The sequence below is a fragment of the Apteryx rowi genome, unplaced genomic scaffold, assembly GCF_003343035.1.
Source record: "Apteryx rowi isolate R43461 unplaced genomic scaffold, aptRow1 scaffold_50, whole genome shotgun sequence".
NCBI classification, from domain to species: Eukaryota; Metazoa; Chordata; class Aves; order Apterygiformes; family Apterygidae; genus Apteryx; species Apteryx rowi.
In genome coordinates this window covers 2,011,897-2,039,876 of record NW_020450761.1, presented here as the reverse complement: position 1 = coordinate 2,039,876, position 27,980 = coordinate 2,011,897, and the positions used below count along the sequence as shown (strand labels likewise).

Sequence of the window (27,980 nt, the reverse complement as noted above, 5' to 3'; positions counted from 1 at the left end):
ACAGAAAACAGGAAACATTTTATCATCAATTCTTTGCAAAAGCATATTTTTCATTCCAGTAAAAGAATTACATCAACTTTCTTTCTTCCATCTTATTAAAAAGTTCCTGGACAAACTAGCCTGCCTTTGCTTTGTCAAATATCACTACTTGTCTAAATATAATTCAAAGAAAAACTCTTCTACGTTCACCATTCTTGATATCCATATTCATCAGATAACAGAAATCATAGAGAGCATTAGCTCCTATCTGCAAAAAACAAGTTCTTCAACAAGCTTCCTTCATTTTGATGTGCCTATTCAAAAGAAATCTGAGTAAACAGAGATCTAACCCTTATCATTTAATGAATTATTTAAAGTCATCTGCACTCTTGCCTCTGAGTTGGAGAACTCATTCAGCTTTCTTAGCAGATGAAAGCACAGGATTTTGAACCACAGCATGCATATCTGGTTGCTTTGTATGCTTCTTCATCTTCTCCAGATTAGTTTATACCTCAAATGCTACCGCTTATGTCTAGTGATTTCAGAAGACTGTTCTTCCTGTTCGAAAGGCATATATGTGCCAATGGTATCATAAACTCATCTAAACAAAGTGATAAGCAGTCACAAACAAAAATGAGAAAAAAGCATTCATCTAAAGTGCTACTGGATGAAAATCCAGTGCAACTGCAGGGTTCACTAATGGTTTCCCAGAACATACTGCTGTGCATAATGAAGCCTACAGCGCGCTGCTGCAAACAGCAGCAGCAGTGGAGGGATGGTAAAAGTGGAATATTCTTGCATCTGCTCATCTCCCTTTACCCAGACTCCTGGCTGCAGTGTCTGGTACTGGGTCTTAGCGTTGTGATACTCTAATGGGATGTGGCAACGCAAAATGTATTAGTACTTACCATATGAGCTGCGTGGAGTCCCCTACGCCAGAATGTTAAAGAAAACTACTTATGTTTCTGGGCCAGGCGTGTCTGGTGAGTAGTCTCAAGAGTCTAGAGCCTGCAGACTCCAGGACAAAACTGGTATGTAATTGCTCAGCAATGCATAATATTGAAGCAATACTAAAAAAATGACATTGCAGTCATGTATGTACAATACAGGCAAATAGAGGATTTGGGGATAGTTGAAATTCAGCAGAATTTGACCAGTAATTCAAAATTTCAATTAAAAGTGGATTATGAGTACTTAGGTTTACAGTCTGTCCCAAGCTGAAGGCTTAAGCTAGCCCCTTTTCCAGACCTAGTCTCCCTTTTTCTGAAACCTCTACTTTGTTTCAGTTTTTAAACTTTTCATTTATACAGCAGTAAGATTTTCATTTATACAGCCTTTTTTTTTCTTTCTTTCTTTCCAGGGCAGGAACTCATCTTCACCAAGCAAGCCCCCGTTTTGCAAAACGCCGGCATTAACCCAGAGGAAATGTACAGTCCTGCTGCCTCTCCCCAGCAAAGGCGAAGCCTTAGGGCAGCAGAGCCGTAACAGCGTGCAGGAGAGGGTGGTTTTTGTTGGCCGCCCGTCACAGAGCTGTACTCCATGGAGACGCCATGGGACTGTTCACTGGAGGTGGGATGAGTGAGGCCACGAGTCCCTGGATCCACTGGCTGTTTTCCCCTATGGAATGAGGAGAAACAGGAGCTACAGGAAAACACTAGTCCTCGGCGGCTCGAGAGGCGGAGGCCCATGGTGCGCCACGTGCCTCTGTACCGCTGGCGGCACCCACAGCGCACATGCGCACCCACCCCAGGAGCACCGCCGGCCAGCTCACGCAACACTCAGGCTGTAGTCCACATGCGGGATTTTGTCCTGGCACAGCCTAGCTGAGCTGTAAAATATGTCTAAATGTGTGTTCTGCAGCTTTTAAAAGATTCCTTATGGAAAAAAAATCTGTAAAATTATGGTATGCATTGAAATGTTAGCGTTTTGACTGCTTCTAAAGCATAAAATCAGAAAAAACTTTTGTGTAAAATCACGTCTTATACTTGATGATTACTTTGACGTTTGCCTGTTAAAAAACTGTACCTTCTATATTTGTGGGATTTGACTGAATAAGAGACAGAGTGTTGTCTTCACCAATACACTGCTCACCTCCTTTATATTTTTCTTAGTTATTGGTGGTTGGCTCAGTTATTTTTTTTTCTTAATGAGCTAAGCTTTGGTTTTCTATAATGTCTTGAAAAGCTACAAGAATCCTTTTGACTGATATTAAATAAAACAGAGCATCCTAAAAATGTTTCCTAGAAATACAGCATCTTAAATGACTGAATTCAGGCATTGCAAGTGATTTCTGAATAGGTAGTCAAGGAGATCATATCTGTCTTTAAAAGGCACAATGGAAACAACCACCAGCAACACAAAGGCAAAACCTTTGAGCTACAACGCAGCTAGAATAAATATATAATATATTATCAATTTCTCATGATTACAGAAGCATATTCACTCTTACTACTGTTATGAGAGAGCTTGCAAAGAAAGTAAGCTTGTTTTCCAATTACCTATATACATATATACGTAAATATGTAAAGAGAATGTGAGTGGAGAACCAAACAGGAATAGAAGGAAGGCATATTTGATACTAAATTCTAGCTCCCCTTTCCCTACTCTGGCTTTACACTTGTCCTTTCAGGTTACTCTACACTGAAGTGAAAAGATTTCACAGAGATTTAAATCAGTATAACAAACTAAACAAGATTACAAATGTTTCAAAAAATTACCATAATTAAAGATGTCTTTGCAGAATAAAGTCTGGGCTGGTTCTCTGTTGCCTGTCACTAGGTAGCTATTCCCATCACTTCACAGAGTGCCAAGCAAACATCAGATGTTTCAAACTCAGAATGATGGGATCATAAACTAACTTTGCAATAGCGACTACTACTCCCATGGTTTAGAATACAATGAAAAAAGGCCTATGCAAATACTGGAGGCAAGATGCTGCTTAATATTCAGCAGTTAACAACAGGCATGTATTTTAAATACCTATGAAGGTAGCTTGGGTGGCAAGGCACTACCTGTCAGCCTCTACGACAGATTTTTGTTGCTGAAAAGTACTGTGCAAGAGAACTCTTTTCAGTGTAAGAGATGAAGAGGTTTTAAAAATACACAGACCTACCCATTGGGGATGAAGTTTGCATAAGTAGGCTGATTTAGTGAAGCATATCTACTCAGCACACATGCTATAAGCAGTCAGGTGCCCATATTAGGTTTCCTGTAATTTTATTTTAAATTAAAGTCCTGATAAAAGTCTGGAGTGCATGCATGCTAACTGTGTGAAATTCCAAATGTGTATTTTATGGGATTTCACCTGCAAAATGTTGGCAGGTTTCTTCAAGTCATGTGACAGAACTCAAGTACTGTTTTGTGGGGATTTCCCTCAGAAGGACTATTCTCACTTGAAAAGTCTACAAAAAATATGAGCTTAATCATTTTTCTAATTTCACTTCCCCTCAAAACAACAACAACAATCAAACCACCCCTCTTCTCCTACTTTCACAAAAAAGTGTTCTCAGAAAAAGAGCCATTTCAAATGAAAAGAAAAAACACTAAATTTACTTATTAAAATCTTCATACAAATCTACTTGGAATTCAACTAGCAAGAGCATTTTATTGGCGCTGCAGAGTTACCAATATAAGCTTCCAAAATAAACTGGCACACTTGTTTCAAAACATTTCATATACATTAAGCATTTTATACGGAACATTCTGATCTCCGTGCACATCATCCCTGCACCAAGAGCGGCACCAGCCTGAAGCTCTACTTCCAACCCTAGAGAGACAGCAAGGTGAAGGATGACTAGAAGGACAATTCCCACACCAACTCCAACTCAGAGCCTTGCACACTGCAATGCTGCAGTATGAATTCAGAAGTATTATTCAAATCCAATAAACCCTCTGATGCTACAAGGTCAGACCAAGGTTTGACAGAAACTTAACAGAGAGCTCAGTAGGTTCACAATTTGCAGGTATACATGTGAGTTTGTGCAGGAGTTGTTAAGTTCCCACAAGCAGAAAGAGTCTTTGTTCCAACAAGTCTCTGTCCCCAGTAAAAAAAGAAAGTAATTTATAGAGAAGGCCTCTTCTGTGGGCAACACGGATGAAGGCAGCCCTTGTGTTTTGTTTCTCACTCTCATTTTACAGCACCAGGTATGCCTCCAAATTACTAAGGTCACTAAAGAATTATCATACATCTTTCTAAGCAATCATCATTCTCTCTCGTTTTTACTATCAGAGATAAGGAAAGTATTTTGTTACCATTAGCAGGAAGATAGGTGAAAAGCTGGTACTGGCTTCTCTTTCTCTTTCCGTTGCAGACATAGAAGTTGACCTGAACAGGACTGGTAATTCTCTGATTGCGGAAAGGTGGTATCTCAACCACCAACGAATTCTACAAAAACAAATCAGAAAGTCAGGGCATGACTAAGGCAGTCAATCTGCACAATAACATGCACACATTAACCCTATGAGGGATGTCCCCAAGGAAGAACATTGTTTCTACATGAGGAACGGTGGGCTGGCCTTCACGGGCAACCAGTGAGTTGCAATAACTACCTCCTGCTGCCCCGGGTGCCCTCATGGCAGGCAATCCCATCAGCTTATTCCAGGTTTGAGCCTTTTTGGCAAAGGAACGACCTGCTTGCAAGCAGGATGGGCCCCCTGGCTTTATAAATGGGGGGTGTGGGGCTGCTAAGGGCTGGGCCTTGAAGATGGGCCACATGGAGCACCAGGGAAGGCTGCACCTTTAACAACACACCAATTTTGATAAGCCCTGAGTCTCTCTTCTGCCTCACCCGCTAGCGTGGTTAAGCTCACTTCTATGGAGAGATATCAAAGCGGCTGAGGCACAGGCCTGCTAGCTTCCCAAAAGGATGCCCGTGCCGTATAAAGACAAACATACAGAAGGTGGCCTGGGCCATCTGTCCACACAGCTGGTGAGTGGCACACTCCTGGGAGAGGAAAGGCGAGGTGGGACTGCAAGAGACGCAGCAGCACACGGGCTGTGTGGAGCGGGGCTCTGGAGGACCCCGAACCTGGGATTGAGGAGCTCAAACTGGGGGGAATAAAACAGGTCCTGGGGGAAGGATATCAGAAGTGGGGCCATGAGATTTTGGCATGGCTCAGGTCTTTACCAAATCACTAGCCTTCAAATCTTCCCTTTGGATAGCAAATATGACACTGTGTACGGACAGAGCCCCTCTCTCTCACTTCAGACAAGAATCAGGGACCACAATCAAATCGTGGGCTCCAACTTGGCAGTAGAAAGCACAACCGCTCAGTTGGCAGGTCATCTCCAATATACCTTGCCCTAACATAACTTCCTTTGCAAGGCGAATTAGGACAGGAATATGATTATTCAAATATTTCCATTTTCCACAATGAAATGTCTTTTTTTGCAAAATGATTCAGGAAGTTTTAAGCAGGCTAATTTCTGTGGAAGGGAGATCTCACAAGAAGATCTAGTACCACTGGAAGGAGCACTGGAGATTGTGGAGATGATCTTTCACTGTTAGAAAACAAATGCTCCAGCACGGGGCTAAGGAAAGACTTGGCTGCCAGCTTACACAAGTGAGCAGTAAAATCTGTTGTGACCATCAAAACCTCCCCTGGCACTTTTTGAAAGAGTAAAAGGGAATGTTAAGCTCAACATTTGGCCTGCTTTCAACTGAGGTCTTTAAATTGTTTGCCTGCATGTCTCCAGCAGAATCACAGCTAACAAACTGCTGCATATTGCTGCAGAGCTAGAATAGTTGCCGTATTTCCCACCTATAGTCATGGTGAGTGAGTCACACTTCTCTAACTGTGAGGAGACTCACATTTCTTCTGCTGAAGATCCATGAAAGCTAGGGAAAATGATCAGAAATTGCTTTGGGAGCAGAGAGAAGAACTGACCCAGCAAGACAGAAGATGAGCAGATGGGGCTGGCCCATCCTGGACAATGAAAAAATATTTTCCAACTGGTCTCTCCTCCTTTCGGGATAGATTCCGATGAAGGTTTTTTACCCTGTGCTCCCATTAAAGAAAGATATCCAGGAGGGGATGCCTAAGTACTTGTTCTGTTTCAGAGGGGAGACACAGTGCCAAAGCCTTGGAAATTCCTCTTTAGAAATAGTGCTAGAGAAGGCAATATATATTTTTCATCTTGATGTTAAAATATTTAAGGCAGACTTACTGGCTTGCACATTTCTTTGTCGGTTTTGGCTTCCATTTCCCACACATGGTGACCATCTAAAAGACAAAAGAAAAAGATATCTAGTTCTGTCCTTTTTTCTCTCCTGAGCCTACAAAAGAACAACTTTGTCAAAAAAATCTCTTTGATGGAAAGGGGCACTGCATATATGAAAACCAGCTCTCAAAATACTTTGCCCAAACTTTGCCCAACCAGGAAGTCACCTGTGTAACCTGCTACAGGATCTCATTGAACATTTTTTATGGGAGGAACCACAGACCAGAGCACATAATACTGCAATGGGGCAAAGCCACTGGGATTTTATTCTGCTGCTAATTTGAATAGAATATGCAACTGTTGTATGCTTTAACCTCCCAGATTTTCAGACAAAAATACTAGTATCTATCAGGTCTTTTGATCACTACATATTCATTAAGCCATATAAGTGTTCGACAGTAATATTAAACAAAACAAAAGCAGTACTGAGGAAGCTCCTTGGCCACGCAGTATTTCATTTTAACATACTCCTAATCTAATTTGTCCTAATTTTGCTGCTTGGATCAAAAGGCAAGACAATATGTTGGGAAATATAGTTTTTGTGGATCATGACTCCACTTTAAGATTGGTTTAGCTCAACTCAGTCGATCAAACCTACAGTTTTTTGGAGCTGTTTCCAGTGGTGTGTTGGGTCCTTCTGACATCCTGGATTTGTGTTTTCAAGCAAAAATAAATTTAAGCCTAACTATCAGTTTTTCTAGGGACCTAAAGAAATTAGTTTTGTCTGTTCATTTCTTTCTACATCTCACTGATACTGAAGTAATTGGCCAATAATAGTTTTTTCTTCCTTGCAGCTTCAAAACTCAACAGCAAAGAAATTAGAAAAATAATACAAAATGTAAGGTTTCCATTCTGCAGGCCTAGAAAAACAAAAACATGTATGAAAGGCCACGAGCAGATTGCTAAGTTCAGCAGCAGGGACGCATGTCGCTCAATGAGTCCCACCATTGTCAGATGTCACTGGAATTAATGAGAAAATTAGACTTTATGTCATCTCTTTTGTATATTTATTGCAGCATCGGGACATACAAATGCAAATATTAGCTATTTTGAACTTCATCACATAGACGTGGCCCTGCCTTAAAAAAACAGCTTTCAGCTAGGTAAAAGAGTGAATGCACTTTTTCTTCTCTCTTCACTTTCATGGCCAGGATAGAGGTGATGCTTTAGGACTGTCTGATTTATCACAAATGTCTGTAAATAATATTTTTGTGTACAGCTGTCCTACTGTGAAAGGAATGTTGTTAAGGAACTAGCACTGGCGATTGTTTTAAAGTCTAAAACCATTTCTTTTTAACGTATGGAAAGAAGCGCAACGTGAAAGCAGCAGCACAAATAGCACAGCAAATTTGGCAGGCCTTTCTGTAGGAAACAACTAGCAGATCCACCCTTAGTTTCTTCCTATATTTTAAACTGTGACACTGGAAAAGGATTCCCTTTAATAGCTACTGCCACGTTTGGGTGGGGGAAGAGGAGGATTAGCCAGACCATGCTCCAGTCTCCTTAACAATGCCTTTTAAGAGTGCCAGAATTGAAACAGACTTCTCAGGAGGACTGGAGATCACTTCACAATTTATCCAACTGATGCTTCACCCAAGCTGTCAGTAAAAAAAACCTGACCAAAACTCTGCAAGCCAAGACATATCTGTTGTCTGTGAGCAGCCTCCTTTATCTCCTGTCCCTTCCCTAGAAAGCTCTCGCAGCCCCCTTTCCAAATTAATTCAATCAGTTCTCAATGTAACACACCACTGACAACATCACACATTTTCGAAGTTATAGTCAGCTTAGGAACTTCTGCTTTGCAAAGAGGTTTTTTTTTTTTTTTTTTTTAAATCTAAAGAAGTCCAGACTAGTAGTTAACGTGTTCAATTTGCCTTTGTTAAATGGATTACCAGAACCTCAGTTTTTTTGTTATGTTTCATTTCTACTCTGTGAGATGAATGATCTGATTCGGATTTCTGTTTTTTATTTCCTGCTGATACTTTAGCAAAATTCAAAATGACTCCATCTCTAGCTAATCTTTCAAATACTTCAAGCAGCACTGCCTTTATGCGCTTTTGAATTTTTTATGATGACAAAGAGAGTTTGTTCAGAAATATTTTAAATGCTATAATCTAAACTATTACAAAAATAAAAATCCAGAGCCGTGGTTTGTCTTTGGAAGCTAATAAGAACAATACGGTTCTTGCTCCAAGAAACTCTCCTGAGACTGTCCAGACCATGCTGCTCTGCGACTGGAGGGGCAGAAGAGAGCGGAGAAGGAGGGAACAGACAGCTCATTAAGAGCTGGTGACATTTCATTTAACAAAAACATAAGGAGGAAAAGTCGTTATGAAGCAGAGACAAAAAAAAAAAGACAATTCCTCACATTACGTCTGGTGAAACAAGAGGGAAATCTCAACGCCCACGGACTGGGACCCACTCCAGCAGGGAAACCTTAGACCACTACGTCAACCTCTTACAGTAAACATGTTTTGCAGATTTAAACAGTACAGCTGAAATTAAAAAAGAGAAAGGACTAATGGCTGCAGAGCAGTCTGCAGGAGCTCAAGGCATCGAGCAAATCTGCCTAGGCGGGAGAAGACGGCTTTGCCCCCGCTGCCACATACGCCGGGGATCCTACCCAGCAGGCGGGATGCCGTCTCTTGTCAGAGTGTGCGCGAGGAGGGAGGACTGATAAACCACAAAAGTTTCCATTGTACGCCTGCCACATCTGCAGCCGCCTGGCCGCCTTCGAGCCCAAGGCAACTCCCTCCTGGCCGGGGGCCAACAGAAGTACACCAGAGCAATTTATACCTTTCCAAAATGCAAATAATTCAAATTACAGACATAACACAAAGCTGAAGCAGACACATTTCAGGCATTCCCGTTAAAGTTTACTCTCTGGAATTACTGTACCCAAATGGGCAGTTGTTATATGAGGAAGGAGGGGGGAGGCAGGCGAGGAAGGAGAGGAGGAGGGAGGGAGGAAAGGAGAGAAGGGAGAAAAGGGTTTTCCAAAGGTCTTATTTCATTCCCTTTCATTTTGCTATTTACTTTTACAAAGTAATAAGAAGCGTCTTCCCCAAATTTAATGCCTGGCTTTGTTTTGGCATTTAAGATTTATACTATAATGTTTTGAACAGAAAGACATCTTTCTATAAAGTTTATAAAGTTGCGTCAAGGCATTACACCGGTATTTTATTGTTTGTTTTTACCAAAAGGGAAAAAAAACCAAAGCAACCGCACACAGACCAGCTGGTGGGGGAAAGCCCTCCCAAATTACTGTGCTGCAATCCCCGCTCCATCAATGCCGACAGGAGTTGGCTTTCCCAAGCCAAGATTTCACCCGGGGATTCGCGCCACAGGCTCGAAGGAGCTTTGGATCATTGCTCTTTGCAAGCGGCTGTGCTCGGCAAGGGAGAGACCCCCCGTTTCCCGGGGGCTCTCCAGCCATGACAGCCGGCCCCGGGCTCGGGGCGGCGCACGGCTTCCCTGACAGGTGGCCATCAGCACCCGCTTCAGCTGAAGGCACCACACTTTGTCAGGACTTCTGACATTTCAAGATTGATCACTGCGACATGCTGTTATTTATAGCATTTTGGGTGCGCTTCCTCACAATCCGCTTCAGCTTTTTTTCTCAGTGACACTTAGAGCACCTGGACTGACTACTGAGGAAAATACCACAAACCTACCACGTTGCTCGGGGTGGATTTTCAGCGTCTCAAAATATAAACAGTCAGTTTTGAAACGGAGCAGCTTAACGGTGAATGGGCCTTTGTAGTTTGCTCTTATCAACTGCTCATTCCAGTGCTAAAGGAAACTGTGCAGAAGTCCAGAAGTAAAAATATTCTAATTCATTAGGGAAATCCCTGCAGCATGAGTCACAGAAACGGCTTCCCCACCACACCCATCTAAAAGATTTCCACATAAAAAGGCACTGTAGAGGCCTGTTTTAACACAGAAGCAGCACTAAAAAGTAGTTGTGTAAATCTAACAGCATCAGTTATTCACACATAAAGCCTAACAAACCACAAAATACGTATGTTTTTTCATAGAAGTGTAACACAGTCAAAGAGCTGTAAAGACTTTCCAAATAAGTTTTCTACTGTCTTCTACGTCTCCTCATTGCCCATCAAGAAGAGTCATCCAAGGTTTCCAGATCTACATTTAGCCCCTTGGGAGCTCGGAACAGTCAAACCACCACTTTAAATTTCATGGTAGATTGATGGATGACAACAGGCAAAAAGAATATAAGTTACCAAAAAAACACCCCAAACTGGAAACTAGGGAGAGTATAACGCAAGCATCTGGCAATCACTTAAACCTTGCCTCTACGAAATGGGCATAATAGGAGAGTTTAGATATATTTAAGTGATCTCACTTTACTACAGTAGGTTAAAACAGTCTATATTCTTTAGTAGTCCCGTGTTCACTTGAGATACGAGAAGAATAGATATTATCTAGGATTTCCCTGCCTATACATAGTGTGCATTTTATACTCTTCTGGCCTGAGGCTCAACAGTTTGACTGCACTGCCTTGACTGTAAATGTGCATTTCCATTGTGATATATTTGCAAGACAATGAAACTAATCCTATCCCCCCAAAAGAATGCAGTATTTGATTAATGCGTTGTGAGATTGCCCTAAACAATCATGCCTATACATCCCTGATTACTTTAACATGTCTGCAACAGGTAGGACACAAATGCAATGCAGAATGGTTATACAGCGTAATTTTAAGGTGCTCCACAACGGCTGCCTACCCTCCTATTTGCTCTGTTAATGTATATGCAAATCCTTTAGTACTGAAGGATTTGCAAGTTTGCAGTTTGCATGCCAACCCCTTTTTCCCTGGGAAGTACACTCATGGCACCGAGATGATAGATCTGTGAATATGTCCGGAAGTAAGGGATAGGTTTTTTAATGAGAGAAGAGAATGAACACTACGACAAAGTCCTGTCATTCAGATGTAAAGCCATTCAATTTTGTGCTGAGATACTATCAGTTTTCATGTGCAAGGCAGGTTAGGCCAGATCCGTGCTTGGGCTGGGAACTGCAGAGGAGAAGAGGTGGGTCGGGCGCTTGGAGCAGAGTGCTCCCCCAAGCCCCTGCTCAGCGAGACCCGCTCATGCTCCCTCATCTACTGGGTAACGCACATATGCATGAGTATATTATTGCCACATTTCTCTCTAGAGGCGGCAGCCTCTAGGATTTGAGGATAATACAAGGGGAGCCAGGATGCTTTTCCAGCCTGATCTATTACATAATGCAGGCGCCTCGTTGTGAAGAACATTTTCCTAACTGGATACCAGCAAACCCAATTATCCGTGGGTGGAGTCAAGCCCAGTGTTTACACACTGTGTATCGGAGTACATTTTAAAAGACATTTACGAGGGACAGATTATAAGCATTAGCGAGAGCAGCTAAGCAGCCTGGCATGGGATGCACAGGGAAGATGGGAAAGGAAGAGAGCAAGGAACCATTTAGAAACGTGAAGGGAGCTGCTGTGGGTGACCTCCTCGGCTGGCGCTGCTTCGCTCTGCCAGCCCACACCTGCCCACCACCGGTGCCTCAGCCCCTTCCCCTCGCTTCGCTTCCCGCACCACCTCGACCCAGCTCACCCCCTCCCCAGCTACCCTGATTTCCCCTTTGCTCTTCCGCTTCTTTTGTTACAGGATCGTGCGGTCACTGTTTTTTTCCCCCCTACTTTATTTCCCTCTTCCTTGCCAGAAAAAAAAAAAAAAAAAAAAAAGCTATTCTTCCCTGTCCTCCTCACAGCCTACTGTCTTGCTACAGAGAGATTCCCCCGCCGCAGTTTGGTTCCCTGTCACTGGCGGGTCTTCTGGCATGCATCAGTCCATGTGCATCAGGGTTCATGTGTAACTGGCCTATTCTTATTGCCACAACAAAGCTGCTATATTTGTTTGCCTGTCCTCATAGGCACTTTTGCAGCATATGGACTTTGTGCACGTTTGTTCTGCTGTACATTTTTGTAGTCATAAGCTGAATATTATGTATATTTACGTGTGCGTCTGTCATGTATGTGGCGGGAAATTTTTGCTCTCGAGTTACCCTTTTTTTTTTTTGCTTTTTAAGCTTAAATTAACAATAAGAAAAAAGTCATGCAGGAACCAGGTGATAAAAATCCAGTAAGAACAGTACCTTACAGTACACAGGCATCTGTGCCAGAAATGCAACTTCCCTTCTGATTGCTCAGCTGGGCAGCCCAATAGCTGAGGGACTCGTTTTGCCTAAACTGTGAGMCTTTTTAGCTGATTTTACCAAAGTACATCCAACTGACTTTGTAAGTAAGTGTTTTCAAATTAATTGTAATTTTGGCCCAGGTAATTAAAAGGAGGCACTGTGCTGAAAACTGATGGATCAGGGCTCACTGGGAGCCAAAACAATCTGGAATGAGCTGCCAGGACCTATTTTCTGCAGAATGGAAGCTGGTTATGCAATTGGTGCTCTCCGACACCTCCCCCTATTCAAATTACCATTGGTCTTAGGGTTTTATTTAATAGCTCTCAGTAATTCCAGGTCTAAGACATTAACTTAGAAGGAAAACTGCAGCTTAACATCCCTGAAAAAGCTCTCTAGAGTAGGCAGGTCAAATTGAGCACACCAGCACAGCCACCCATCAGCAGTAATGACAAGACTTCATTCTGTCTTCAGTTACATACGCATGATTTCCTTGTCTTCACAATTTTATTTTCCTCTGGGAACCTCTAGTAGTAGTAGGCTGAATTTTTGTCTTCGTAGCTGAAGCTGAGCAGAATAATCCCAATCCATTTTCTTCGGTCTAATCTTCAGTCTCACATTTCTCTCGTACTATCAGAGTAACAAACCTCATATCCAGTTTAAACCAAATTCCAAGTTCTCCTTTCAGGAACAATTCTTTTCCTCTACTTCTTCTGTATTTGATGCCACCACCACCACCTGCCCCATAACTCTCAGGCCTGAAACATACAAAGTTGTCTTCCTCTCTTTTTTTTTCTCCTTGTCTTATAGCTAAGTTTGATTAAAATGTTTTCAGTTCTTGCTTTTAACTATTTTCAAGAGATGAACTCTTCATTTTATCTACATGGCCACAATTTCTCACCTTCCAGAAACATATCATCTTGGCTACCCCATCATGACTTTTCAGTAGAGTCTGAAGAGTAAGCTTTTGCATAGCATTTTGATTTTTTCCAACTCACTGTCCCCTCGTGTCCCTCCCACTCATTTCCCTTCCCCTGCAAGGTCAGGCTCAATCTTAAAGGTCCCTCCTCCTCTTCGCTGATTATCTGCCTTGACATCAGCTTCCTCACAACAAAGCACACTTTGGAAATGCCTTATCTCTCTCTTCCTCTCTTAAACGTCACTGTACTTTCTTCCACAACGCTCCTGAAGGTGCCATCTTACTCCTTCAACAGGCCTAAAGAGGACATGCTACTTTTCCTTCAACTCTCCCCACATTTACTGTGTTGTCTACCCGAGACATGAACCAACTCTTAATGACCAGTCAAGGGAAGTAGCAGGAGAGAATGAACGGTGTTCTTGCAAAAGATGTGTACAATCCCTGCAAAAACTATCTACTTTGGAGGTGCTGCATTTCCTCTAATGGCTTTACATGTTAGTGGCTTCATAAGACTCTAAGCTTTTTTGGTAAGGGCTATGAATTCCTGTGTGTTTGGGCAGTGGGTCCTACTGGAATGGTAACAATAACAACTATCTGAAATCTTATGCTACTTATAAAGTTAAGAGACAAAGCCTTGATTGCACAGATACAGCTGCTTGAAGCCACTTAGTGTGGAAAAGACACGAAAGAAACTTCAAGCATTCAGTCACAGTTTCTGAAATAATTAAAAATTTACAGGATTACTCAAATAAATAAGTAATTTAACTAGACACTTCACATTTCTCTCTGTCTTTCTCTGCTTTCTCTGTCCACAGTAAGTACCTGTGATTGATTGATATCATTCTTAACTGTGAGAGCAGCACCCAGGACGAGGCTTGCTGCTGCTGATACCATCTCATGTGTATGGCTGCTGTCCCGCTCTGACTTCGCCACTCCCTGTACTAAACAGCCAGGAAAATCTGAAACGTGCTGACATTTCCTACAAGCTGTATCATTGCTACTGCATGCGTGTGAAAGGCTTCCACCATCAAATGATTCCATCACTTGATGATACTATTTGCCCGAGGATATCTATTTCTGGGCAATGGCCAGAAACCCCTTCAGCTATCAATACATCTATCTATAGGAAATAGGTACAAGTGACTTTCGCATGAACTCTCTGCTCCCAACTTGTATGCCTTTGAAGTTTCCAGTTTATCTAGTTTCCAGAATTTTTAACCTCACTGCGCATGAGTCAGTGTATAACCTCTCACTGCCAACTGGAATGTGTGTCCTGAACTTAGATAAATAGACAGATAAAGACAAAATTATGTAGTATCTGTCCATCTGATGAGAGGGAGAAGGGGAATTTTGCCACTTGCTTATTTATTATGTGAGCTACAGTATGATTACCAGTGTGAAACATGACCCTTTTTTGGCCAGTTGCCCCCCAAACTGTGACTGCTACTGGCAATGGAAAGAGCAATGGAAAGATCTCCGAGAATGTAAGATCTTTTACCAAATGGAGCTCTGCCAAGACTCAGGTCACCAGTCTCCACATCACATCACATCACATCACRTCAAAACAGACTCCAAACCTAGGGCTCCAAAGTGCAGCTGAGTCAAACCAAAAAGCCCACATGCGTCCCCAATGTGTCYGCTCCATCCAAATGCCACTCAAATGTCTCAGAGACACAACATTTTCCACAACTTCTTGCAAGTTCTCCTTACATTAAAATACTGCACTTGAGTATCTACTGTATAAAAAGGTAATTTTTGCTCACACGATGTATAGGAAACAGAACTGAATTTCTCGACAGGGCTTCAAGACTTCAGACTGACATCTTTACCCTAAAGCAGCAACCAATTGACTCTACTCTTTGCCAGAAGTGGTGAAATTTGAGAGGAACAAAAACCCTGTGAAATGCTTGAGTGGGCACCTAAATTCATCCGGCTTCATTCTTTCCCATCTTGCAGTTACTTTATGCAAACGTTCAGCTGGCCAAGTTTTACAACACTGTCAATGGCAGGTAAAGTAAGTTTTCCTATTTGAAGTACCTACAGAAAAAGCATGATTTTCTTCAGCATATGCACCAAAAATTTGGTGATTTTGCCTAACTATCTTTCACCTGCTCTAGCATAACTATTACCATGTCATGCCAGCGTCTTTACGTTCTAACATCACAAGCGTGTTCAGCCAAGGAAGAGGAATAGTTGTGATAGAGTAAATCCATTTAACAAAATAAAAACAATGGAATTAACAGTGAAACAATAACTAAATCTGAAAAACTCTTTAATTCTTTGAGAATACTTGACAAACAAAAAGAGGAGGAAATCACTGGATGAAATGCTGTTTAGGCACTGGTTACTACTCTATCTTTTGGCAGCTTAAGGTTCAAAGGCTTTAGGTGCAATAGCTGGGGATATTATGCAATTAGGTTACAGAGTATGTGGGTGCTAGGAACAGCATGTTCAAACCCATTAAGTCCATAAACCAGGAGTTATTCAGAAATACAGCATTACAGATTGTGAACTCTATTAACATCTATCCAAGAGAGTGATGCATTTTCAGAGAGGCACACTTGTCACAACGAATTTCAAGTGCATGTCTTTTGACCATGAAAAAATGGCCCTCAAAATTAACAACAAAGATCCAGAATTTCAAATTTAGTGTTGCTTCAGAAATTAATTCTGTAGTGAGCTCAGGTGTTACATTTTTACCTTTTTTGCTCTTTAAAATGTTTGCCCTGCGGTCACTAAGCCCTGTCACTAAGCACAAAATCAAGTAAGTTGGTGTGGACCTCTAAGTTAGCTAGTGGAAGCTCAAATGAATAATACTTAATAGTAATATACCAGATACCCATTTCTTCCCATAGACCACAACTTACTAACAAGGAACATTTTCATCAGTTTAACCTGGTCTCTTAGGTATGTCTACACCTGGCCAAACCAGTGAAGTCTAGAAATACTTGAGCCAGCTCTGGTGCCAAAAGCATTCTAGCTGCAGGAGCAAGGAGCAATGTCTGGGCTAAGTGAGGATCTGGATAAATTAACCCCTTCAAATCTTAGTGCTAGGCTCTTTCTAATGCTTAGAATACCTTGGGCAACTCTATAGTGTCCTAGAGCATGCCAGAAAGATATACCCATGACTTTGCTGTGCTTTGGTGTTTGGGAGAGCAGCTTTGTGTCTAATCAGTGACTTTTCATTTGTCAGTTACAAGAAAGATTTTGTGCACTAGGATTTTTCCATTTTGCTTAGCTTTATAGATCACCAGTTCTAATCTGATATACTAGGAACCAGCAGTCTGCTCACTTCTGTTTGGCTTTTGTGTTGCTTTGTGCTCAGCAACTCATGTTATCATCCAAAATACAGCTCTGAAAACAAATGTATGATGTTTGCAGCAGTTGTTACAAAAAAGGTAATCGCCAGATATATACTCTTTAAACATACTTTCAAAAGATTATTGCATTTTTTTCAAACTGTCCTTAATGATTTTTGTTGCCTGATACATTTACCACCTAGAAACTAAATAAAAAGTTCAAAAAAAAGTATATAAGTCAGTGTTACTTATTGCAATTCTAGATCAAGATCTGTACTCTTTTAGATCAGCATGTTAGACAAAAAATATTTTATTGCTTCCTAACCTTCCATAGCTAACAAACATCAACTTCATTCCATCCACTTTTGTAACCAAAGTGTACACCTAGCCTCCACAGTGAAGACAGCAGAGCAGAGCAGAGCAGAGCAGTCTCTCTCTACTCTCCAGCAGAGAGACATCAAAGTTCCTTGCTGCACGTTGCAAACACATATTTTTTGAAAGTACTAATGCTTCTGATGAAAATCAGCTTTTTATTGGGTGTCTTGCAGCTAGCACCCAACAACTGTGACACGCAGACTCACAGGCCACTTCTGAAACTCAGGAAGACAAATCCTTGACTACACAGAGAGACAGAAACTGAAAAAAGGAAAGAAAAAAAAATCAGAGTAATTTGAAGGGGCAAAGCATTGTGGGACTCTTCAGTCTACAGAAATCCTGAACTTAAAAGAGTGAATCTCTCAAAGCACATTTGGTGTTCACATTTTTACTACCACTAAGTTTCTTGGATGGTCGTTTTATGCTGTCTTTCATCACTGGAAAATATGGTCTGATGTGTAAGCAATAAAACATTGACCAGAATACCTTAAAATAAGGACTTGTTTCAACATGTGAAACTTTTTTATGGTACTATAAAAGGCTTGAGCAAATTTTAGTCTGCTTCTGGAACAGCTCATTATTTATCCAAAAGGGTGCTTTCCATCTTAGAGTGGCACCATACCATAAAGGATCGTACTTCTCAAACAAGGTCTCCCTGGCACTCCTTTCACGGGCCTTTCTGTACATCTTGGTCTTTTGGTTGCCTAATTTTGTCCCTGCGAGAGACGCAGTACTGCAGTGCCGGTAAGCACGTTTTGCTCCGTTCCATCTGCCTTGCGGCTGAAAAGAAGTCAACAAGGGGTTAAGCCGAAAGTGCAGCGCTGCTTCGCCAGCTCGAGGATTGATTTGATCATTCTTCAGGGATTCCCTCTTGTATGAGTCATTGTTAAGACAGACTCCCCACGCAGGAGGCCAGGATAATGCCATTCCTCCCGGGACAGCTGAGGGCTAGCCCTGAAGACGCGGAACCTGGGACTTGCGCTTGGAAAAACACTCAGCGGACTTAAAGAAATTATTCAGACAGAAACCCAAACAAACAGACAAAAAGTGTTCCCAAACACTGCGTTAACCAACTATGCAGACTAGCATGAATTAGACCAGCTCGCACAGACTACCTCCTGGCCTGGGGATTTTGCCCAAGTGAGGATGAAAGAAATGAGCTCACATAATCTAATATTTAAATTATATACAAGAGATGCAGTCCTTATCGGACTGCAATTATTCCTGTGATCTATTACTTTCTAATAGCTGAATAAAGCTGCTGCCCACTAGGAACATGATTAACATTTAGAATTCAAAAACAAAAGCAACAGCAGCAGCAAAAATAATGAATGTCTCCAGCTAATCACCGAAGTTCATAACCAGCTTTCTAAGAGAAAGCAAAACTATGCTGGTGTTCCCTCTCTTGACCTACTTTCATAGTCATGTAAGAGCTTAAAGGGAAAGAAACACTGCTGGCTGATTTTCAAAAGTGAAGGTTGGTATGCTTTGCTTTTCATTCAATATTAAATAAGGTGACTCTGCCCAAAAATTGCCACTAAGACAATGATGCAGCCTGCCTGTCTGTTTTAAATGTGTCAAGCTGTATTAGGCAACGCAGCACACAACTCATCACAGGATCCCCAGAAAGCGCTCAGTCCGGATGAGTCCACAAAATTGCTTTTTGTAGGCTGTTCCTAGTGACACATTCGCCATATGAATCAGCAGTGGGGAAGCTGGGAGACTCCTTTGGGCTGAGCAATTCCTTGTGATGCTGAGCTCTTTCAACCTTAAAAGCTCAATGCCTGCAGTGTACTTGCATGAGGCAGTACCATCCTGCAATTACAACAAACCTACCATGATACTACTAATGTTGGGTGGTAACAGTTTCAGCTCTGACCTTTTAATATGGACTTCCTAAAAGCTGTTGATTACTTTTCAATGATACCAGCTTACTGACTGACTCCCACAGCGTTTCCCCACCTCATCCCTGGGGGTCAGGCAAGGGTGGAGAGGGATCTCAGGTGACTTTCTTATGGAGAAGAGACACTCCTGCACCAGGCCATCCTGCCAACTTACACACCCAAGGACTTCACACCATGGGTTTCCAGATCCTATTGATCATTTACATCCTTGAGAGCAGATCAAGTAAAACATCCTTTATTTCCCCAGCATGCCCAGTGCCCAGCCATACGCTCTTTGATTTCTCACAACTTTTAAAAAATGTCACATATATAAAATATTTGTCATATATATAAGATATTTATCTATCTGCTGCCTTCGTGCAGTCTCAAACTCCTTTTGTTCAAGGGAGGTATCTACCTGGTTAAGAAGTGCAGGGCTGGCCTCATTTTGCTTTTTTGCAATTTAAGGCTATAGAGTGAACATTTTGCTTTTTGTGTATTTAATGCTAAGGGAGATAGTGTTCATATCCAGACTGTGCTACCTGCTGCAAGTGAATAGCTTCACAGTCACAATCCTTTGGGACATGATATTTCAAAATTTTTCCAGCTCAATAAAAGAAGAGAGAAAATAAGCATGAAAGAGAGCAGCCGTTAACATGGCTTCCTTCCTGTAATGAGGCAAATCTGGGATTTYGCTCTTGAAATGTCACACTAACCCATTTCTGTATATGGAAGGAAGTTTAACTATAAAGTAGACACCAGCATTCTTCCCTCTCCTAAGCCCATTCAAAGAGCAGCATTCAGTCTCTTTAAGTTGAAATACCCTTTTTTTTCCTTTCTCTTTTTTTTTTAAACTTTCTTAAGGTACAAAAAGGATATTCTCGTTTTTTCACAGCTGTGACTTCATGTGGATCACGTTTCCTCACCAGGGGAATATCAGTAAAGCCCTGCTGAGTGCAGAGCAGTGCTTGGAGGCCAAAGGAACTCTGGCTGCAGAGCCGGGACGTTGCCTCTGACTGACATATACTTTTGATTGCTTGAACTACACCAAACCAGGACCCTACTGTGAAATTTCAGTGAAGTCTTTCGCTCTTCCTTTAAGCCCATTAAGAACTGAAAAGGCCCTCCCTGAGGTAGACTCACATCTATTTTGATTTCTTTGCATACAGCAATTCCCCTGCTCGCCATGACATTCCTTCCCCATGACCCCGACTTACTGTACCGCTAGCAGGGGAACAGCATGGGAACTTCACGAAAGTTGAGGGTTAAGTGGACATAGTGCCGGAGCCTGCGCTGGCGCGGCTGGGAGACGTGGTGTGCCGGAGGAGTGCAGGAGATGGTTTAAAGTTCAGGGGGGTTTCATCCGGCAGCTGAGGAATCCGCGGCTTGTGCCAGCGCCACAGAAACCCTTTCCAAAACAAGACTCAAAACTATCCTTAACTATCTCATTTCAAGCCTGACTTTGACTCACAGCTTCGCTCCCACCGTCTTTTCCGTAACGTTAGGCACTGTTGCCATGTGACCCACAACTCCTGCCGCTGTCTTCTGACGAAATCTGAGATCATGCCTGATGCTGCAGAACGGCAGCCTGCAACTTACGCTGGCTTTAGCCTCGGCTGGAGACCCTTCCCTCAAAATAGCAGTCCCATCACCAATTGCATGAATAAAGCCCAGAGAGGAGGGACTGTGGAAACAGGAGGAGGCAACAGTCCCCCCTGAATCCTCAACGTAAAGCTGAAACATTGTCTTTGAATGAATGAGTCCACGCTGCAAGTCCTCTTTAATAAATGGCTTGTAAATTGTCAAAGCTCCTCAAGGGTTTGTATTTGCTATATGACTTCAAAAGGCTCTATTGCCATCCAAAAATTAACCACAAAAAAAGGTGCACACGCACAGTATCACCAATATGGCTTCCTCTTCCCCAAATTCTAAAAAGGTTTAACAAGCTGCATCATGCTGTAGCTTTTACACGGAAATGCTAGGAGAGGCTTAGCACATTTTTCTCTGGTACAATAATAAAAAAAAAATCCTAGCAGGTTCTACTGTGGTTTACTACAAAAACAAACACCAAACTTTGACTTTCAATGTCACCATTGTCTACCTGTAACCACAACGGCTATTACGTGAAACTTCAGCACTAAGCATGGCTCAGATCACTTTCACAGCTTTGCCCAGTGACATGGAAAACATATTATTATTACATGCAGAAGAAATGTGATTACAGTGTTTATGCTATCATCATTTGGCAAATGATCTGTCTTTTTTTAAGATTTTCAAACAGGGAGAAAAAAGCAGACATGAGTCTAGATCGAAAGGAAATACCTGGTGCTTTCTCCACAAAGATGACTTTGGAGTCTTGCAGGAAGTTATGGCCAGTCAGTATCATTTTTTTCCCTCCAATAACAGGAAAACTCTCAATACTTTGCTTCTCCACCAGAGGCAGTTCCTGGGCAGATCTCTGAGCTGGAGAGTTATAAAAAGAAAAAAGAAAAAAGAAAAAAAAAGCAACCACAAACACACACACACAAAAGTAAATACTGCATTAGTAAGTAGCTTAATGTTTACCTTCATAAATTAAGCTGAGTTTGATACAGAAACAAAGAAAGGTCAGAAGGTCTGCGGGAAATACGGTTGGTAAAGTGCCTTGATAGTAAACAATACTATTATTAAATATGGCATTACAGATCAAAAAGGATCACAGAAAGAACAAGCTATTTAATTTTAAAAGTCATCTTGATCTATACTACTTCAAAAACTATTTTATTTAATAATTTTAAAGTAATTCCTGTAAAAAAACAAAAGATTGCTTAACCTATCCTATATATGTCCTGTGTTTACAAGGCACACATGAGAACAAGACCATCCATGTCCAAAACATGTTCTAGTCACTATATTCAGGGTTTCAATTCTGCTAATTGCCTTTCAGTAGCAGCCACGAGCCTCACAATCCAGCAGAAGTTCACAGTTTAGACAGCATATTTCCACCAGCACCTGAGTGCCAAAACGCATATGGATCAGGCAGACAGAATCCTGTATTCTCATGGCACATATTTTATCACTCTCAACTGCGATATTGAGTTTGCATGCCTATGCTTCAAAGGATGATGTGACATTTTATCCAGATTACATGGTTCCTCCTGCTGTCACATGCACTAAGAGATGCATGAAGTTTTTGGCACCAGCTTATTCCACATTCTGCACTGGAAATAACACTTGTGCCTATTTTTTTCTTCTGTTTTCCGCTCCTTTGAGGAGGTGCACATCACACTTTTGCTCATTACACAGTCCTCAAAACTGCAACTCACTGATGCAAATACAAGCAGCTTCATATTTAGTGGCTTCCTGAACTTGGCATGGTTGCACAGAAGACCAGTTCAGGATGTACTCAGCTTGTGGCCTTATCCTGCTACATAGGACAAACAAAATTCTCATCAACTTTAACAGGAGCAAGATGAAACCATGACTCCTCGCATTTTTGCTTTACACATTAGCCTAGAACTTGTCCTGGGATGACAATTGAGCTTGAAAAAGAAAAAAAAAAATTCTCTCTTACATACCCTGGACAGAAGACATGGCTTTATGCCAGTCTAGCTGTTAAAGGCAAGGAGGCTCTGCTGTTCTTCATTAATAGCATAGCCTTATCTTAAAGCTACTCCCTTCCCACCACCAGTGTTCATTTGTTTGTTTAAATGAATGACCAAAGGAGGGAGGTTATAACTATTGGACTAGCTGCACTACTCTTTTCTACAAACTTTGCCTCTCTTAGAGACTTAGACTGCTAGAGAGGCAGCAATGCTATTTTAAATTAAAGGATGGAGCATTGTTTCTGGTCTGAAAGTCTGTCACAGATACCACTGCTTTTGTGAGAGGAATTCAAGGATGGTCCTTCCTGAAGCCTCTCTGCTAACAGCCCCTGAAGAAGCACTGTGCTTCCAAGAAGATCCCATTTGGGGATGCTTGGGGACCTGCCAGGCTTGAGGTGTGGGACTCCAGCCTGGGAATGGCAGAGAGACAAGTTTCCCACCCCTGCCTACCCACCAGACATGAAGTTGCTCCTGACCCGGTTGCATCAGAACTATCCACTTTTTAGAAATCAGTTCCCCTCATTCCCATACAAAGTGTTCACCCGGCACGGCCAGGGAAGCGGAGGTGCAGTAGAGACAGTGACTTTCCCTGGGGCAATGAAGCAGAGCCACACACTTGTGGGAGAATGGTTAAGCGAGAAAGGGCATGATCTCTTAGAAGTGAGCAATCCCGCCTTCATGATGAAGGGAGGATCCCACGGCTATATGTGAACTGTCCTTGAGCATTCCTAGACCATTACAGAAGGGGAAGGCAAGTAGTGGTAAACAAGTAAAGGAGGGGGCCGACAAGCCCCTCCACGKGAACAGCAACTTTGCACCAATCGTGTATTCGCTTTAGGCGCGTGGACAGAAGTAAACCAATCATACAGCTATTGCTAGTGCATGCTTATTGCTTGTCTATATATACTCTGTGTAAGCTCTAATAAAGGGAGAACGACCATACTCATATTGAGACTCATCGTTACTCCGGGTCCGTCCCCCCACTCCGACATCTGGTAGGAGAGGATGGTTTATTTCCGTGACTACYGACACACACTCCCTTGAGAAGACTGCAGAGGGAGAGGACGCTGCAAATTGCACAGTGGTTTAGTGGGACAACAGGAAGAAGCCAGTGAGGACTACGGCCAAATTTTCAGTGAAAAAGCTGCCGAGCTTTTGTCCACTAATCTGAATCCAATGAAACCTTCAAAAACTTTTTGGGTCACACCCAGCACACCAAGTTAGCAACAGGAGTTAAACTGAAATTCAGTTTTCACCATTTATATGGGACCATTAAAGCGACACGAAACAAATTGTTTTTGCTTTGTGTATGTGGCAGGGGGGAGGCTGACTGAATGATACAGGCGTCTTTGGAGACTGCAGTAGTGCATCTGATGAAAAGCAGTTTCTTCTATCAAAGAGACCCCAACGCGGAAACCCAGTTTCTGGAGGTTTTCTGAAGCCACAGGCAGCATGTGCTGATGTGTCAGCTTTAGCGTGCTTCTAGCTCCTCATCAAAGGGGCTGGGGTTTTGTTTGGTGCTTTTTGCTATATGTTGGGGAGTGAGTGGTGAACAGGACACGATAGGAGTTTTCCAAAACTTCTAAAGCAGTTACCTGTATGAAAGGGAGGCACTAAAACCCAAAATCTTCTCACTTCCAGATCCACTATTAGTTTAACATAACTCTCCTTTTAAGCGCATTTTTCCTTACAAAATTCAATGCATGGAAAGCTAAACATTTTTTCTTAAAAAAAGGGTATTTTTTACAAATACATACATGTTCTTGAGCAGTAGAGCAAGGTTCATGAAATAAACAGGTAAAGCAAAAGCCAGGTTTAGCGTGTTTATGGACAAAGATTTTATGTCACGTGGTGCAATCCCTGGCAAGAGAGAGACGGCTGTTGCTACTTACAGCACTCGATAGGGTTGGACGCTACTTGCAGAGACAGAGTTCTCCCATTGGACTGCGGGATGTGAACTCGGAAGACCAGGCGCACTCGCGTATTCTTCCGCCCGATGTCCGTTTCTCCCTTCCGCAGCTCAATGTCAGAATTTCTCAGTTTTAATATTCCAGCACAGTCAATGCTGTCCAAAACGAAACAGAGCAATTCAATTCATTTGAACTCCAGAACGACACAACTGTACAGTTTCTTCCCTCTCTCCTTTATGTTTTTTTCTTTAAAAACTGAGTCAGACATTGGAGTTCTTACATGGAGCCCAATGACCACATTAAACATTGCAGACCATCATTTACCCACAAGTATCTCTGTTGGGGCTATCTAGAGTAACACGTAATAACCACTGCTGAGCATGCAAATTTGGGCTGTTAGCTTTCAGTTCAGTTCCCAAAGGAAAAAAAAAACAAAAAATCCTCCCTCCCCAAAACCCTCTGTAAGGATGGAGCTTACAGATTAACTAAAGCCCCAAGTGACAGCCACTGAGGCTAGGAAAGTCCATGGAATGACACAGTAGCATGCCAAGTGTTACCAACCTAGAACATAGGGATACTTACAATTTCACCTGTTATTGCTAATTTGGATTAAAATCTCCCATGATTTAGAGCAAAGTCAAATGTTTGTTAATAAGCCTAGCTCTCATTGAGGTCAGTTCGGCAGTGAATGTATTTGTCTTTGAATGGAATTGGAAAGACTCCCAAAATGAGTGTTGAGCTGAAGCTCTGCATGAAAAACCTAAACTCAGGGTCCTCCCTCCACCTTGGGGAAAAACATGCTTTTAGTCAGATAAAATTACTACCATTTCTGACCTCTCTTTCTCTCTCCCGCTTTTTCATTTTGTTTGTTTACTTGTGGATAGGCCTACAAGTTGGAATTTGTGTCAAAGCAAATTTCAAAAGAGGAAGTTAGTTCACAGAACAAAAGATACATAAACATAGGCACTCAAAAACCCACTGCAAAAATACCTCTGCTTTGGCCATGACTACAAAGCATGCATGGCAATTTCTTCTGGTTACAGATCTCTGGCATGCATTTTATTACACTGAATATGCATAGTGTAATTTTATTTTGCACATAGATTAAATAAGTCAGCATGCATGTAAATGCATTCAAACAGTTTAAGTCCCCCTCCAGACCTTTGAAGATCAGTTCTGAAGCAAACTGCAAAGAGCTATGGCAGCCTATTTTTGATCTGCGTTCTTTCTAAAGTATGGATTTCAGAGTAACAAAGGCCCTTGCTGATACGATCAAAGAAACTAATGAATGTATTAAAGCTTCTTAACAATGTATATTTGCAAATGAAGCCATAAGAATTATGAAATATTTGCACCTATGTCAAAATTCTGTAAAAAGATTCATACGACACAGAATAAAGTGTACTACTAGCTACTGTCTCTTTTATAGCAACAGCTGTAAAATAAATAAAAAAAAATTTAACAACAATTAATTTAGGTTCTATTTTAAACTTCAGACATGATAAAGCATTTAAAGTCAGGCTCATAAAGTCACAGTCATTAAAGTCTGAAATCAACAGGAGTACTTGAATGGCAAAAGTTTAAAATGTGCAGATGAGCTTCAGGGCTGAATCAATGCCTAAATACACAAAGCATCTGTGAGAGAAGTCCTTGGCTCCAAATTTCAATTCATTGTTAACGCTACATGAGGTTTTAGACTACTGACGTGTAAGGCTTATATATGCCAAAGCATTGTTTGTGGTTCTTGAGAGAACTACGATCTGGCACGCATGTCATGAAAATATTCAGTTTGGCTCCCGAACTGTGTAACTATCTTTATTATAAGGAGAAAGATGATAGAAATAGTAATAATGTTCCTCGATGGCCAAAAATATTATTCAAACTGGGTAAATAAAGGGCCAAATAAATAGTCCATGGGTATAAATTGGTGGAATTTCAATAACTTCAATGGAGCTGTGCCAGCTTGCAACGACAGAAAATGTGGCCAATGATTTTGCAGGCTTGTCATGCCATGAAAGGACAGAGGTCCTTGCACCTTGAGTGATCACCCTAATCCTGGTTGGCAATGCAGTTAACCCCATTCTAGCTCTTATAATTACATGATGTACTCTAGGGCATGTTGTACATGACGCTGCAAACCAGCTTCTAATAACTGCTACGTGCAGAAGAACTTCAGACGTCTGATATCATTTTTCACTTTGTTAAAGTGCAGAAAAAAGCGTATGAATAACAGGAGTGATATCTTGATCTTAGTGTAGATTTTCCCATAGTCTTTGGTTTGGTGGGGTCAGGATTTCTTCCTTGCTTGCTTGCCTTCTGCCTGTCTACCTACCTATATTTCTATCTACCTATACATACACACAAATACGCATGCATATATATGTATGTAGATATGTATGCATATATGTTTAGACACACACACACACACTTACATGCATGTATGCACAAACAAATTCACCCCAAGGCAGACAACTCAAATAACTGTCAGGACCATTTCAACTCGAGGGATTAAATGATATGGGGGCTCTCACGTATGTCACATTCATAGAAGAAAATTGCACCCTTTCTACACAATCCTACAATGAAATTCACTCGTGTGTAATGGTCCTATAGACCACTTAATTACCATTCAAACTCCTATCAATTCAGAGATTTTTAGATGTTGATGCTTGCTTTTCTGCATACGACTAAATTTACTGCAGTTTAATAACAGCAGTCTATAAGTCATATGAACTTTACTTCTTTAGTTCTAAAAGTTTGGCTTCCAAATAAATGCCATTGCAAAATGCAATTTTTATTATATAATAAATAAGAGTGATTTTATTTGTCTCAGCAAAGGCTAGATTATTTGGAAACGCTGTCTAAGAGATTCCCTTGAAATCCAAAGAGAAATTTCAGCAGACCCTGTTCCTTGAGCTAGTGCATACAGGAGTAAGAGGTGTCATATTTAGAACCTAAACGCAGGAGCTGAGGTAGGAGATATTTACAGCTTGGTAACTGAGATACTTATTTTAAATGGCAAATAAGCACATTAGCTGAAACTCTAGAATGAAAGCAATCAGTTGTCATAAATATTTGCAAAGTTCATTTTGTTGTTAAGCTGATTAGGGGCAGTTTTTTTCCTAACAAACTTGCAAAAACCTACTGTTACAGAGAGAACTTCCAAAAAAAAAAGGCAGGAAAAGGAAAGTAGTGTACAAGAGAAAAAAAAGAATAGAAGAAATCAAGTGGACCAGACCAAGACCAAGAGGAAACTGCTAAGCAGTCAGATAGTGTCTGGGTCTTACATTGCTCTCATGTTGTTCTCTGGAAGAAGTGGGATTTCCAAGACTTTGGTGTTGGAAAGAATTGTTTCATGGCTGGTGGTGGAAACGGTCTTCCCCGTGATTCGATGAACCTGGTAGAAAGCATGGGGTCGCAGCAGGCGGTCGTCTGCAGTCCCAATGAACAGCTGTAGTGTGAGCGGCTCACTTTCTAAGTAACCATGTAGCTGGCAAGAGAACAGAAAAAGCCCACTGAGCACCATACACATAAACTGCTAGGAATCAATTAAATTTTTATAAGCAAGAGAGTCTAATTCAAGGAGAGAACTTGTGACAGGTGCTATGTGTTAAGTTCCCCCCTTCGA

At 41.6% G+C, this 27,980-nt stretch overlaps 1 protein-coding gene across 4 annotated transcripts in view; it reads right to left on the bottom strand.

Moving 5' to 3' along the window:
* NFATC1 (nuclear factor of activated T cells 1) overlaps positions 1-27,980 on the bottom strand; it is a 117,443-nt gene that overhangs the window by 46,451 nt on the left and 43,012 nt on the right. For 3 of the 4 annotated variants that reach the window (XM_026079785.1, XM_026079787.1, XM_026079786.1), the window contains exons 4-8: positions 27,640-27,842; positions 24,335-24,507; positions 21,181-21,321; positions 6,146-6,201; positions 4,231-4,363 (exon numbers count right to left, since the gene is read on the bottom strand). In XM_026079785.1, coding sequence (XP_025935570.1) covers positions 4,231-4,363; positions 6,146-6,201; positions 21,181-21,321; positions 24,335-24,507; positions 27,640-27,842 — 706 coding nt within the window. Of the gene's footprint in view, positions 1-17; positions 1,597-4,230; positions 4,364-6,145; positions 6,202-21,180; positions 21,322-24,334; positions 24,508-27,639; positions 27,843-27,980 lie in introns of those variants that run through there. The other variant, XM_026079788.1, reaches the window with a different exon arrangement.